General features: G+C 39.2%; 1 protein-coding gene across 3 annotated transcripts in view; it reads left to right on the top strand.

Moving 5' to 3' along the window:
• The first annotated feature begins 9,767 nt into the window (after positions 1–9,767).
• LOC115418699 (zinc finger protein 235-like) overlaps positions 9,768–14,159 on the top strand; it is a 4,484-nt gene continuing 92 nt past the window's right edge. Inside the window, exons 1-4 of one of the 3 annotated variants that reach the window (XM_030133261.1) lie at positions 9,768–10,274; positions 10,775–10,860; positions 11,385–11,502; positions 12,464–14,159. The exon at positions 12,464–14,159 is cut by the window's right edge and continues 92 nt beyond it. In XM_030133261.1, coding sequence (XP_029989121.1) covers positions 10,028–10,274; positions 10,775–10,860; positions 11,385–11,502; positions 12,464–13,725 — 1,713 coding nt within the window. In that variant the 5' untranslated portion in view covers positions 9,768–10,027 and the 3' untranslated portion in view covers positions 13,726–14,159. Of the gene's footprint in view, positions 10,275–10,774; positions 10,865–11,381; positions 11,503–12,463 lie in introns of all 3 variants that reach the window. The other 2 variants (XM_030133251.1, XM_030133269.1) reach the window with 2 other exon arrangements.

Here is a 14,159-nt window from a genome sequence, read left to right as displayed (position 1 = left end):
ATATCCATAGTTAGATCCACAGGTCTTATAGAGGCTCCATGCAAACCCAGCTGCAGTGGCCCCGAACTGTGATTGGCTCAACGTGTCGAAAGGGTCTCTGTGGGGAGGGGCTTATTTCCATACTAAGATGTTGAATCTGGACGCACACTGTGCCTATAGGAGGGAAAACGACCACAAGATGTGTGTGGAGACAAAGGAGTGGGGTTTTCTGTTGGATTAAAGTAAAGTGGACCTTAGTCTTTTCCACATACTCTTTGGTTTGTGTTCCCGCTCCAAAGACCAAAGTACGTCATCTCATCAATAAAACTGAGTACACAATTGGAAGGGATTGTCAATAAGCATGTTAATCTGTAGTTTATTTGTTCTTTATTGAATCATCATCCATTCACATCAGGATAGTTTATTAAACCCAGAGGCAAATTTTTGAAACATGAGATAAACAATTGAACCATTCAATATGTTTATTGTTGATGCAGAGTTATATTGTAATCAAACCTGAACATATATTCCACAGTACTTGTAATAATATTTCATTATTTCTCACTGTGATATATACATATATATATGTGTATGTATGTATATATATATATATATATATATATATATATATATATATATATATATATATATATATTAGGGCTGGGCAAGTTAACGCGTTATTACCACGTTAACGCATTCATTAAATAACGCCGACAATTTTTTAAAAATCTCCCGTTAATGCCGTTCTGCTTTTCAAGCAAGTCTTAGTTCATTTATACATACGGACTCTTATTTTGAAACTCATGCTTTTATTTTGGCGCTCCACGCACCAAGCGCCAGTGTTGGTGTAGCTGAGAGGAGGAAAGTGAGCGAACTTTCCAAGTAATGCTGAATCAAACTTTAACTCCTGCCGAAGCAACACCTGTATGTATCAATCATTCTGTTGTTTGCTAAATAATTTCACATGTAAAGTTAGAAACATGTTTATGACGTTATTTTGGATGTGTTTATTACCTCCGCCAAGGAGGTTATGTTTTTGCCAGGGTTTGTTTGTTTGTCTGTTTGTCTGTCCGTTAGTGTGCAACATAACTCAAAAAGTTATGGACAGATTTGGATGAAATTTTCAGGGTTTGTTGGAAATGGAATAAGGAAGAAATGATTAAATTTTGGTGGTGATCGGGGGTGGAGGGGCCCACGGGGGGGGCCACTGATCAGCCTTGGCAGAGGTCTGCGCTCTCCGAGTGCTTCTAGTTACAGTGTGTTATTAACATGTTTAAGCTAATTCGTTTATGCTAGCAGTTGGAGATAGGTTGCTAATTCTTTATGCAGGCTCATGTTAAGTTTATGTAAATTCATTGGTTGTGTTTAGGTATAATGTGCCAGCCTTTGAACTACCTTTACTTATTTACAATGTGATTGTTATATTAGCAGTCAATTTAAGTTTACAATAATGACATCTATGCATTCTCTGTGAATATGCGTACAATTAATAGAAAAAAACTAATTTAATTACTTTGTCTTTATTTTATAGTTTCACTCTGTCAATCTGCATGATGTCAGGTATGTACATTAAAGCTGCAAACTTCAAAGAGGACATATCTTGCATCGTCAATTCAGAGTTTAGCTCGCTGTCTAACTCAGACTAAGTACAGACGTCTTAGCGAGGACATTACAATTCTAATTCCTATTCTTCTGCCTCTGCTTGTGTGCGTGTAGTGATTAGCTCGGCAGATAGACATCAGGTTTCCCAAGAAAAGCCAGACGCCCAAAACTTCTCTCCAAATCTTTTACTTGAGACTCACTGTAAAACTGCAACATACATACAAAATATGTCTCAGTTCTGTTCATTGCCTTAGTACATTTACATGGCATTACACATTTAAATGAATGGGAAAAAGATTGCTAGCTCGATGCTAACTTGAATGGGAAAATCCATAGGCACGCTAACATCAGCATTTACAGATTAACTTAAGATTTACGTCTTTTTATCCAGCAACAAAGGTTCACATCAGAGATATTTAATACTATTCATTCTTACAACATGTGAACATGAAATACTCACAGGCAAATGTTTTTGGGGCCATACAAACAGAGTGAAAGAAACATGTCTGTTAGTTCCTTCTTATGTCCGAACTGACTACAGGAACACCGCAAGGACAAAACATACATTAGTGCAACTTATTCTGACCACTAGAGGGCCCCCTTTGCTTGCTTTTAACAACTGAACATCACATATTATTGGGCTTATTAGTATTAGTACTTATTAGTGGGCTTAAGACTCCTGTCAATCAGTCACAACCGGAAATAAACTGGTGTGGACATAAACATGGAGAAAAGTACCGGTCTTTTACATGGACATTTTCATTTTAAATGTCTTCAGATGGTGGGGTTGAGAAGGACAAAGTTGTTTGGAAGCACTGCAATGTGGAATTATTTTTTATCACCGGAGTACTTTGAGTCTGAAATATCACTGAAAGGAAATACACGCTGTTGATGCCCCCCCCATATAACTATGCAATTAATCGGGATTAATCACAGAAATCCACGTGAATTAATCACAATTAAAATTTGTAATCACTGCCCAGCAATATATATATATATATATATATATATATATATATATATATATATATATATATATATATATACATACACACACACACAGGGTGGGGAAGCAAAATTTACAATGAACATTTAGTTGTTCTTTTCTCAGCAGGCACTACATCAATTGTTTTGAAACCAAACATATATTGATGTCATAATCATACCTAACACTATTATCCATACCTTTTCAGAAACTTTTGCCCATATGAGTAATCAGGAAAGCAAACGTCAAAGAGTGTGTGATTTGCTGAATGCACTCGTCACACCAAAGGAGATTTCAAAAAAAGTTGGAGTGTCCATAAAGACTGTTTATAATGGAAAGAAGAGAATGACTATGAGCAAAACTTTTACCAGAAAGCCTGGAAGATACTATTAAAGAAGAATGGGAGAAGTTGTCACCCGAATATTTAAGGAACACTTGCGCAAGTTTCAGGAAGCGTGTGAAGGCAGTTATTGAGAAAGAAGGAGGACACATAGAATAAAAACATTTTGTTATGTCAATTTTCTTGTGGCAAATAAATTCTCATGACTTTCAATAAACTAATTGGTCATACACTGTCTTTCAATCCCTGCCTCAAAATATTGTAAATTTTGCTTCCCCACCCTGTGTATATATATATATATATATATATATATATATATATATATATATATATATATATATATATATATATACATATATATATATATATACATATATACTAGGCCTGTAACGGTACACAAAATTTTGGGTTCGGTACGTTTTCGGTTTTGAAAGCCACGGTTCTTTTTTTTTTTTCGGTTCGGTACGGGAAGAAAGAAAACCCCTCAAAATGTCTTTAATACATTTATGAATTTTTGAAAAATTTTCCCCCAATTTTTGGACACAATAGAATATAGAAAAACAGGAATATAATTCTGCTGCTATAAATCAAATAGAAAATAAAAATGAATTATTTATATGACTAAATATATTTTAAACATTAGTATTGCACTTTTCTCTGACAGGTAGTTTTGAGCAAACAACAAAAATCCGGGTTCTATTCCTCTGTTATACAGTGTGTGTGTGTGAGTGAGAGAGAGCGAGACACAGACAGAGCTAGTGTAAGTGTTGAACTACCGTAGTTCATAGGCGGCAAACAACGTTCGTCTTATTAACGTCTCTTTCCTCGTTGTTGTCTTTCACCGGGACCAGAACTGATCCCAAACAGGATTGTAATGATGGTGGAGGGTCTCCAGTCTCTTCCTTCCAGGCTCACATCATATATATATATATATATATATATATATACATTTTTTTTTTTTAACCTTATATCAGCCGCTATTTGGTATTTCGGGTCAATGTGTGCGTCCTTCAGTATGTCCGTGTGAAACTTGTGCGGATTAAAAGTTCCCCATCAAACAACATCTTTCGTTCCTTTTTCTTTTTCTCAACATACTGTGCCGTTTCGGTACAGCTGAGTACCGAACCGAACAGGTGTGTACCGAAACGGTTCGGTGCGTGTACCGTTACAGGCCTAATATATATATATATATATATATACATATATATATATATATATATATATATATATATATATATATATATATATATATATATATATATGTCTATAAGGAGAGGGAGTCCAGTCCACTTTAAAACAACACATTTTATGTTCAAAATAAAAATAATCAGTTGGCTGTTCATATTCAGAGCTTGACTAAAATATGGGAAAGTGTTTATAATTTCAGCGGAAGTCATGTGTTCAAAAAACCTCATGTTGGAACAAATATGAAGACATGTAGTCTGTGTGTTGTTGGAGCAAATGTTTGGAACAACTTAAATCCTGAGTTCAAAGACTGTACAACATTATTTATGTTGTCATGAGAATATATGAAGAATGTCAATGTTAATTTTTCCACTACTCAAACTACTGAATTGTTTAGTTTTTTGTTGTTGGTACTGTTACTAAGCTACAGGCACTGGCATTTATTTTATTTCATTTTGTTTGGTAATATGAATAGGGGGGTCAGGAGAATAAGCTTAGGCTTCAGCCTGTTCCTTTTCAGACTCCTTCATTTTTCAAACATTGTATCTTGCACAATGTATAATGCTTGAAATGTCGGAATAAAGACAATTAAAACGAACTAATCTAAAGATTAAAAATCATCTTATCATAATTTATCTTAAATTATTACAATTAATGATCACAAATGTTTAAATAACAACAGTGGGTCTAGTTAAGGTGATGCCATTGTGTAGTGGGCAGTGGAATGACTATTGGTTTCCATTTGTGGTGACTGTTGACTGAGATGAGGGATGGAATTAAATAATTTCTGCAATTCAGCCTGGTCTGGAGGAGGCTAGTTCCACAGAATAAATCTCCATGGTAACTTATATCATAACATATCCCGCTTTCCACTATTCCGCTTCTGTGCAGCCGGATCATGGATAAATTGAGCTAGAGTAACCAACATATCCCAGCATAATCCCTTATCCTAGTTTTGTGCAGTAGGCCCCAGGACTAGTTAGACTGGACCTCCTGTTTGTCTGAACACAGACTGGAACCATGGACCGGTCTGACAGAGTCTGTGGACACACAACAACAGAAACATGTTTAAAGACACAAAACACCTTCAACAGATCTGCCGAGTCTGTGGTTGGACTCCTTAAAAGCCTCGTCTCAGTCATTAGTTACACATGAACTAAATACAACTTATGGACCATTTCAATCAGACCCACAACATATTCAAAGAAAACAGAATAACAAAGAACACAACAATAAAAGGCAGTTTTATGTTGAATGTGGAGGTCTGGAGGTGAAGGACACAGTGAGTCTCTGCTGTTGTTGAACTGGTCCAACAGAGGGCACTGTCTAAAGGCGGCCTTACACTGTGCGAGTTTAGAGACGATTTCTCACTCGTGCGACTATTTCTGGGATCGGGCCCGATGTGCCTCTAATCGTGTGTCGTGCTTCGTGCAGTGTTCATGGGGTAAAGAGAAGCGATTAGCACCTCACGACCACCTCACGACCAGCAATCGTGTGTTTGCAAGGAAAACGGAGCTGTTTGAAATCCTGCTCGCTCCTCGTGAGTGTATCGTACTGTCAAAGCAGTGTCACGAACCGATGTGCCTCAAATTCTCACACTGTGCATGCGCGAACACAGACGCGTACAGTAGTGTACAAGCTGACAGTAGCTAGCTGTTGTCCTAGTGCAGTTTAGCTTTTGCAGCTTACCTCTAGTTCCTGCTGTAGGATGACAGCCCATACTGTCCACGTCTGGCCAACCAATTCCTGCACCAAACACATTGTTGTCTTTTCTTTTTTTTTGATTCCCCGCAGATAATGGCACATATTACCAAAGCAGCTCGTTGGTTTTTGTTTAGCACTACCATTTCGTGACTCATGCCAATACACAATCGTCTATGCACTTTTACGGATTCCTTGGTATTTTAACGTTGTATTTCCGGATACAACACTCAAACGTGTCGTGCGTCCTGTGGTGTATGGTCCTATAGTGTGAGCAGTCAGGTCGCATACGAGCGTCGGTCCGTGCAGTGTGAGAACAGGAATCGTGAGTCTGACTGTACGACTGATTCGCACAGTTTGAGATGGAGCTGCGTGCAACGATCGAAATAATTGCACAGTGTATGGCCGCCTTAAAACAGGCCTCAGGTCGACTCTTTGTCTCCTCAGGGACAGATTAGAGTTAGTTTAACATTAACACTTGCGATACAATCATTTTTAAGTCAGAGTGAACATTAAATATTTGTGAGCTGTATCTTTTCAAAGGCAGTTTGTTTGATGCAGACAGAGAATTCCAGTGTTCAGTGAATTCAACATAATGCTGTGTGTTTGATCAGTGACATGTGCAGTGGTTCATATCAGACAACTGGAAACATGTGGCTCATGTTCCATCATTACACTGCATTTAAGGAGATGGTTTAGTGTCAGTAACATTTTCATTATGTCCTCAGAATCCAGCAGACCGACATATACAGCTGGAAAAAGATCACATTTATTCACACAAAGTCCTGTTTGAACCAAAAAGACTCAGTCCTTCTGAGGTGTTAAACAGCCTGTTGGAAATCTGAGTCATGGGACCACAGTCATGGACTTTGACTGAATTCAGCTCCATGTGCTTGGTGTTTGATGTTTCAGTTCAACTGTCCAATGTGTGGACCTTTTCTCACTTGACTTGGTTTGACACAGCTCAGATAAAACACACCTTAATGGACTCATGGAAAAGCTCTGACAGTATCATGACCCTACCAGAGACGACAGAGTTACCTGTACAGGCAAGGAATAAGACGGAGCCCATGGACCAAGTATCTGTTCTCACACAGTCCATTAGTGTAGATGTACAGAGAACACAGGAGGGGCTGATGAACCATACACGATCATCTAAACCAGATCTTATCACAGAAACAGCAGAGCCACAGTCCAGCTGATAACATATTACATCTGCTGCCTTCAGGGTCCAGGGGTCAGAGTCATAATAGTAATCATATCTCATGTGTCTCCATTCAACATGATGTTTTATCTGTACTGTACCATTACAGCGACTGGCTCCTCCCACCACTCTGATATCATTAGGATCTGATCAAATACAAGTGAAAGATAAATGAGATCTAAGTGAGTGAAGTGACAGAAGTTGAAGAAGGTCCAAGGCTGGATCCCATTTCACCCCTTGGCCCCTCCCCCTCCGTTTTGCGCGTACACGTGAAGGGGTAGTGTTGTCCCAATTCTTGATTAGACAGAGGGGAAGGGCCAAGGCGAAAGGCTGTATAGCCCTCAAAATGGAGATATTTCAGGACCACACTATAAACGGAGGAGTAGGAGAAATCTCCCATAATTCTGTTCGAATCATTGGCAAGATGGAGGTAAACACAGCAAAAAAGTGTAGCGGTGTGATGAAAGAAAAACACAAATGTACATATTTTCTTCGTACACAACTTAATCATTTGATCGACCAGTTAACGCAAAAAAAGATGTTAGTGCAGAAGATATGACTTTAAACTGTTGAACTTACATGAGTTTGCTTTTCTGTTAAACAGTTTGATGGCTCTGGGGACAACGGAGTTTGTTTGGTTTACTCTTAGGGAGGAGTAGCCTGTGGCTGAACAGACTTCTCTGTGCATTGGTGAGTGTGCAGGGGGTGATTGGCATCGTCTATGATGGACAGTAGGTTTTTGAGTGTTCTCTTCTCTGCAGCTGTCACCAGAGTGTCCAGCTTCATGGTGACCACAGAGCTGGCCCGCTTGATTAGTTTGTCCAGCCTGAAGGAGTCCCTTCTGGATGTGCTGCCACCCCAGCACACCACAGCATAAAAGAGGATACTGGTGACCACAGACGGACAGAACATCTACAGGAGTTTAATACAGACGTTCAAAGAACACAGCCTCCTGAGGAAGTACAGTCTGCTCTGGCCCCTCTTGTACAGGTGGTCAATGTTACATGTCCAGCCCAACTTGTTGTGCAGCCACAGCCCAAGGTACCAGTAGATGTCTACAGCCTCAACTCCCTTGATCATAACTGGTTGCAGATAAGATCTTGACTTCTTGACTGAAGTAAATATAGGTAAAAATAATACTAGTAAATGAATTCACTTTTAACATGAATATACTGCAAAATCAAGTCAGAACATCCGGGGGGGGGGGGGGGGGGGGTGTACATAAACATCACATCAGCGGACATGTAACTAAAACACGGACAAGTTGTCAGTACGTTATCATTACACATTAAATAGCCAAATCATTCATTTGTCAACATTAGTGTTATCAGTTACTACATTTTTCTGGGGGAGATATGAGCTGTCAAGTCAACTTTTGTTTCATCGGTCAGACACTTCAGCTGGTTAGCATGCGAACAGCAGATAAGTTGTCATGACATAAACAAACCGAATCATATATTTGTTTATGTTGGTGTTGTCGATTCATTTCAGAGAATCATTCAGTAATTTTCAGAGAATCATTTGTCAAAATAATAATAAATGCTATCAGGAAGAGTGAGAGTATCGGAATAAACCTCACCTCAGTGACCAGTGCAAATGAATGAATCCGGTTCTCGCTCAATGATTGGTGGGTTGAGCGTCGGATAGCAGAGGGCGCTGCTGGTACTACACAGTTACATGTTACTGAATATATTGAATCTTATATTCAACCCCAACCCTGAATCTAACTGATATTTAACATAAAATGAAGACAAGTGTGAATGTTTCCAAATTTTTAAACTACTGATTCATATTTCCATGTATTTTTGTTCAGTTCATGGGACAGTAAGTGGATATTCATTGATTTATAGACAAAATTAAAATATAGAGACAGGGAGGGCACAGCTAACACAGCAAACAAAACACTATATTGAAGTAACTTATCTAACAAAAAAAAAAAAGCAAAAACACTAAATAACACCTTGCTGAAAACACGAGGAAAGCAGCATAGAAGAATTGAAATATCTGCAGACATTTACAGAAGACACAATATCTGTTCTTCATATTAACAAACTGGAAAACCTTTATAGTAAACGGAAGTGTTAAAGTTTACAGCGCCTGAAAAAATATTCTGTGATCTGAGCTTGTAATCTTTTTTACAACCAGCAGATGGCGCTGCTGCATTATTTACATGAGTACACGGTAAGTTTATTTATGATACTAAACAAAAGGCAGTGTGTTTTAATAAAGGTTCTGTTGTGTTTCAGAAGGAAATTGATATTATTGGAGAATACATAAGTGAGATGACAACTAAACACAAAATTTGCTCTATTTAAACCTCACGAAAAGCATTGTTCTCATACATTTTTTACTGCTTGTCTGTGTTAAATCTTTGCGAACTTTAACCATCGTATTTACACTCATGTTGAAAAAGGTTCAGTACTCTAAGTTTTTTTGTTTTGTTTTGTTTTTTTGCTGATGACATGACCCGTGACATCAAAAGCTTCGTTTCACACATGCACCACGTGACTGGTTCAGTCGTAGTATTCACGCTTCAGTATATTGTTCCATTTGAGTGAGTGATTTAGTGAGAACAGGAACGAACAAATCAAATACATTAATTACTGTATGATCTGTCCACATCACCAAAACCAAGGAATTACATATATATGTACATAGCAGCCATTGAATCAGTTTGATCCAGTCACGTGGTGTACGTGTCAAATGACGCTTGTTACGTCATGGGTCATATGATCAGCCAAAAAAACAAAAAAAAAACCAAAAAAAAAAAAAACAACGCATGAAGCCCCGATACAGAGCTCTACTAAAAACTGGTTTGTTCTTTATTTAACACATGCTTTAGTGTCACTGGAAACATCACTACGGTACGTCCAGGATCTGCGACACACCCGGAAGTAAACATAACGGAATTCCACTGAAAATAAAATGTAAGGGGACAGTCAGAGAGCTGCTGTTATCCTCCGTGTCCCACACATTAAGGCTGAATCCACGGACACAGGGCGGGGTTTTGACAGACGTGGATCCGGGCAGGATGTCCACTTATGTGAATTTCCACACTCAGCTGGCGTCCATCATGGAGGTGTTGGCCAACGCGGCCGTAGCAGAGATCTGCCAGCTGGTGGACGATGGCTTCTCCAACCTGAGGCTGGAGATGTCCCGGACCCAGAGAGAGAACCTGGCCCTCAAAAGCAAACTGCGCCTGATGGAGGTCCGCTCAGGAGACACGGGGCCGCACAGGGAGCACATCCCGCCGCTGGTGGTCACCTGCATCAGGAAAGGTCAGCTCCGTCCTCCACCTGCTCCAGGAGCCAAGGTCTAGGACCCCCTGAGGCTTTCACTGTGGGGCCAAAGTTAACCCCTACCTAGTATCCGACCTAAACAGATGTCTGTCTACAAATACTGGGGGAAAATACAATAATGAGTTATTTATTTAAATGTTTCACCATGCAGCAGCTCATGTGATCATTTAATTGTAATAACTACAGTCAAAATTATTATAACTCTTGGCATATTGTAGAGGTGTCATCTGTGTGTGTGTGTGTGTGTGCGTGTGTGCGTGTGTGCGTGTGTGTGCGTGTGTGCATGTGTGCGCGCGCGCCTTTTCCTAGTGTCTACAGCTGTACATTGCTGCATTATGTATGAATATATTCACATTGAATGGTGCAGCTGTGATAAAATACAGCTAAATAAATATTTTTTTTAATTTCCTAGGTTTGCTTGTCACATTGGAACTTGAGCTATTTGTGCACATATTAAAGCATCTGCTTTGTCTGTATAGATCACTGTTTTGGAGAAGAACTTCCTATTGCTGTTAAAAGAAATGTCACGTCCACCATCCTGGGAAACAGCACTCAGCAGTCTAAGGTCAGTGCTCCTGTCTATGCAACAGCTCCCCTGCCTTTATTTCCTCTCCCAGTATTGATTTTAGGCTCTCTGTAATGAAATTATTTCAAGTATAATGAAAGTAGCAGGAAATAATCCTATCTATCTATCTATCTATCTATCTATCTATCTATCTATCTATCTATCTATCTATCTATCTATCTATCTATCTATCTATCTATCTATCTATCTATCTGTCTGTCTGTCTGTCTGTCTGTTTATACATACATATTAAAACACTCTATTAAACACAATTAGAACAGTAATTTGTACAATTTGAACTAGACAGATATTAATATGGTAATTAAGACGTGGATAAATAAGTGTACAAAATATTGTGCATAATTATAATTATGTGGTTATAAGGGGGAATTAAACAGTTTGATGGCTTTGTGTCACTCAGTGGTATATTTGGGTGGTAATGTATCTGAAGTCAAGAACTAGTCCTGAGATTCTGTTGCCTTGAACATTTTTTAAAAAACTGCCTGTTTCCTGTGTGTCAGAAGCTTGTGCCAGAACAATTGGTGGAACCAGAAGTTGTTGTGATCAAGGAGGAACGTCTGGAAGAGGATTTGATGGGCTGCAGCTTGATGGAAGCCAATCACACCACTCTGAATAGCAGCAGTAGGTTTTATCTGCCATACGTTCTGCATTAGTTGTCAAGTGATTATCTGATTGGACAATTACTGGAGCATATATTCAGCACTTTGCACTCGTCTATATATAGTATTTTTTTTACTTCAATGTCCAATAAAATAAGTTAATTTAAAAATGTGTCACTTCAGCTCTGATTGGCCAATGAACACAGAAATGAGGAACACTAATACAACTAGGCTCCCCTGTTAAGAAAAACCTGGAGGAAAATCTCATATAGCCTGGAAAAGACATACAATTAAGAAAAAAAAAAAGTCAAAACAATTGGAATAATAAATATACTCCTCATGGCCTGGCAACAGCATGTCTTTTGTAAAACATAATAAAGAGGTGGGTTTATAATTATTTATTTTACTGAAATAAATTCCTTTATATTACTTTTGGAACAGGAAAAGTAATTAATTTTATGGTTCACATCGGATTTCTTCCTGATGCAAAAATTAATGTCCTGAGGCCACATTTTATACCTGATATTTTCTTCTGGTTGGAGTAGCTTTTTGTTGTCATTATTTAACTGAAAAAAATTGGACAGTTCTTGCCTAATTTTGGATCTAATTACAATTTCCCAAAAAAGAAAATGGTTGTTATCTTAATCATTTTTGTAAATAGTGAATGCAAAAATCATCTATGTTTAGAAAATGAAATGGTTTGTTTTTTAACTTTCTCACAATAAAATGCTAAAATTCCCTGCTCTTAATGTACTCAGAGGTTGGAGAGTCTGTAAAAATGTGTGGGAATCCTTAATTTCAACAGAGGCTTGTGCTAGAGTTACTCTTTTGTCTCTCTTTTATCTATGATCTTAACACCTGACGACATCTATCTGTTTTGAACCCGGTTCTTTAGGTTTTTTAGCAATTACTGAGTGGAAAATATTAGAAATTATTCAGATTAATCAGAAATCATTGTTGTTTTTCTCTGTTTTATGATTTAGTTGGACCACAGTCTTCTGAGACTGACCATCCTGTGAATATTAAAGTGTCCCTGAGCATCACTGAAGTAGAAGCACCCAGGATCAGTTTAGAAAACCCACATAAAAAGGAGAACTATGCCACATATGAAGCTCAGCAGGACGAGCGAGTAGAGGCCAGCAAGGTTAAGGTAACTCAGACAGGAAAAGGATTTCTCGCTCAGAGCCAGAGCTCCAGTTCAGCAGAGCAGAACCACGGAGGGATACAGAGGGATGTAATCAGAACCCAAGACACAACAGATCTGACAAAAGAAGACCACAGCTGTGTTCCCGCTGACTCCCTGTCCAATAAGTGTAAAGTGTCTAATGCACAGACACCATTGGTAAATCTGGAAACAGATTTACCAGTGACAAGTACAGGAAAGGATGGACTGTGTGGAGCTTCAGCAGACTGGAGTGGACAGGCCTCAGAGGTTTCAGCAGCTGTTAAAATGGAGGCTGAGCCGTCATGGTGTGGAGGGACCAGAAGCAGATTCACTGACAGTAACAGCCTTTCCTCTCAGAGCAACCACACAGAGAGTGAGCCAGCAGAGGGTAAATGCTGCGAGTTGGACAGCTTTGACTCATCCTCTTTTGATGATCTGTTCTCCTCCCCAGAGGTGGCCAGATCTCTGACAGCACTCCACTCCACAGATACAGCTGGAGGCATGGAGGACCGACTGTCTTCTTCATCTTTTCAGTTCTTGAGCAGTGGGACCCAGTTTGGGAATCATTCTGCGTCTGTGTCAGACTCGATACCACTGTCATCTTTCAGTAACCCTCCCTCTGACTCCAGAAGCAGAGTTTTTCCCAGCAGCACCGAGCGAGCGTTCAGCTGTCAGCAGTGCGGCCGACACTTCTCCGCCTCCAGAGACCTGGTGGTGCACCAGCGTTGTCACACCGGGGAGAGAATCTACCACTGCCACCTGTGTAAGAAACCTTTTATCCACCCTCATCAACTCAAAACCCACCAGCGGGTGCACACTGGGGAGAAACCATTCAGCTGCACTCAGTGTGGTAAGCGCTTCTCCCAGTCCAGCCACATTAAGAGACATATGAGTGTCCACACAGGGGAGAAGCGCTACAGCTGCAGTCTGTGTGGGAAACGCTTCTCACAGGCGTGTAGCCTGAAGGTCCATCAGGCTGTCCACACTGGAGAGAGACCCTACAGCTGTACCCACTGTGGAAAGAGCTTCTCTGTGCTTGGAAACCTGGTTCGACATCAGAGTGTTCACATCAGCAAGTGAAGCAGCAGGTGGTGTGTGATGCAGGCAGTGGTGAAATGTAACAAAGCACTTTTACCCAAGTGTGTGCTGTAGTTAAGTACAAATATGTGGTACTTGTACTATGCTCAAGTATTTTAATTTATGCAACTTTCTATTCTGCTCTTCTATTACATATCAGAAGGAAATGTTGTACTATTTACGCCACTGCATTTCTCTGACAGCTAAAGTTTCTTTTCGGATTATAATTATGCATCCCCTTCCATTCAGTGAAAATCATGCTAAGTAAAATAATGTTTTTTTATTGATTTGAAAACATTTTCAAGCTAAGTAAACATCTTAGAAATCTTGGATTAGTTGGAAAATGCTTTGTCAAAAAGCTGAAAACATGTTTTTAAGAACACTTGAATAGTTCATGTTTTGAAGATATGTGGCTCTCACAGGACAAATATATCATT

Source organism: Sphaeramia orbicularis, chromosome 1 (assembly GCF_902148855.1).
Source record: "Sphaeramia orbicularis chromosome 1, fSphaOr1.1, whole genome shotgun sequence".
Lineage (NCBI taxonomy): Eukaryota > Metazoa > Chordata > Actinopteri > Kurtiformes > Apogonidae > Sphaeramia > Sphaeramia orbicularis.
This window is presented reverse-complemented; position numbering and strand designations above follow the sequence as displayed.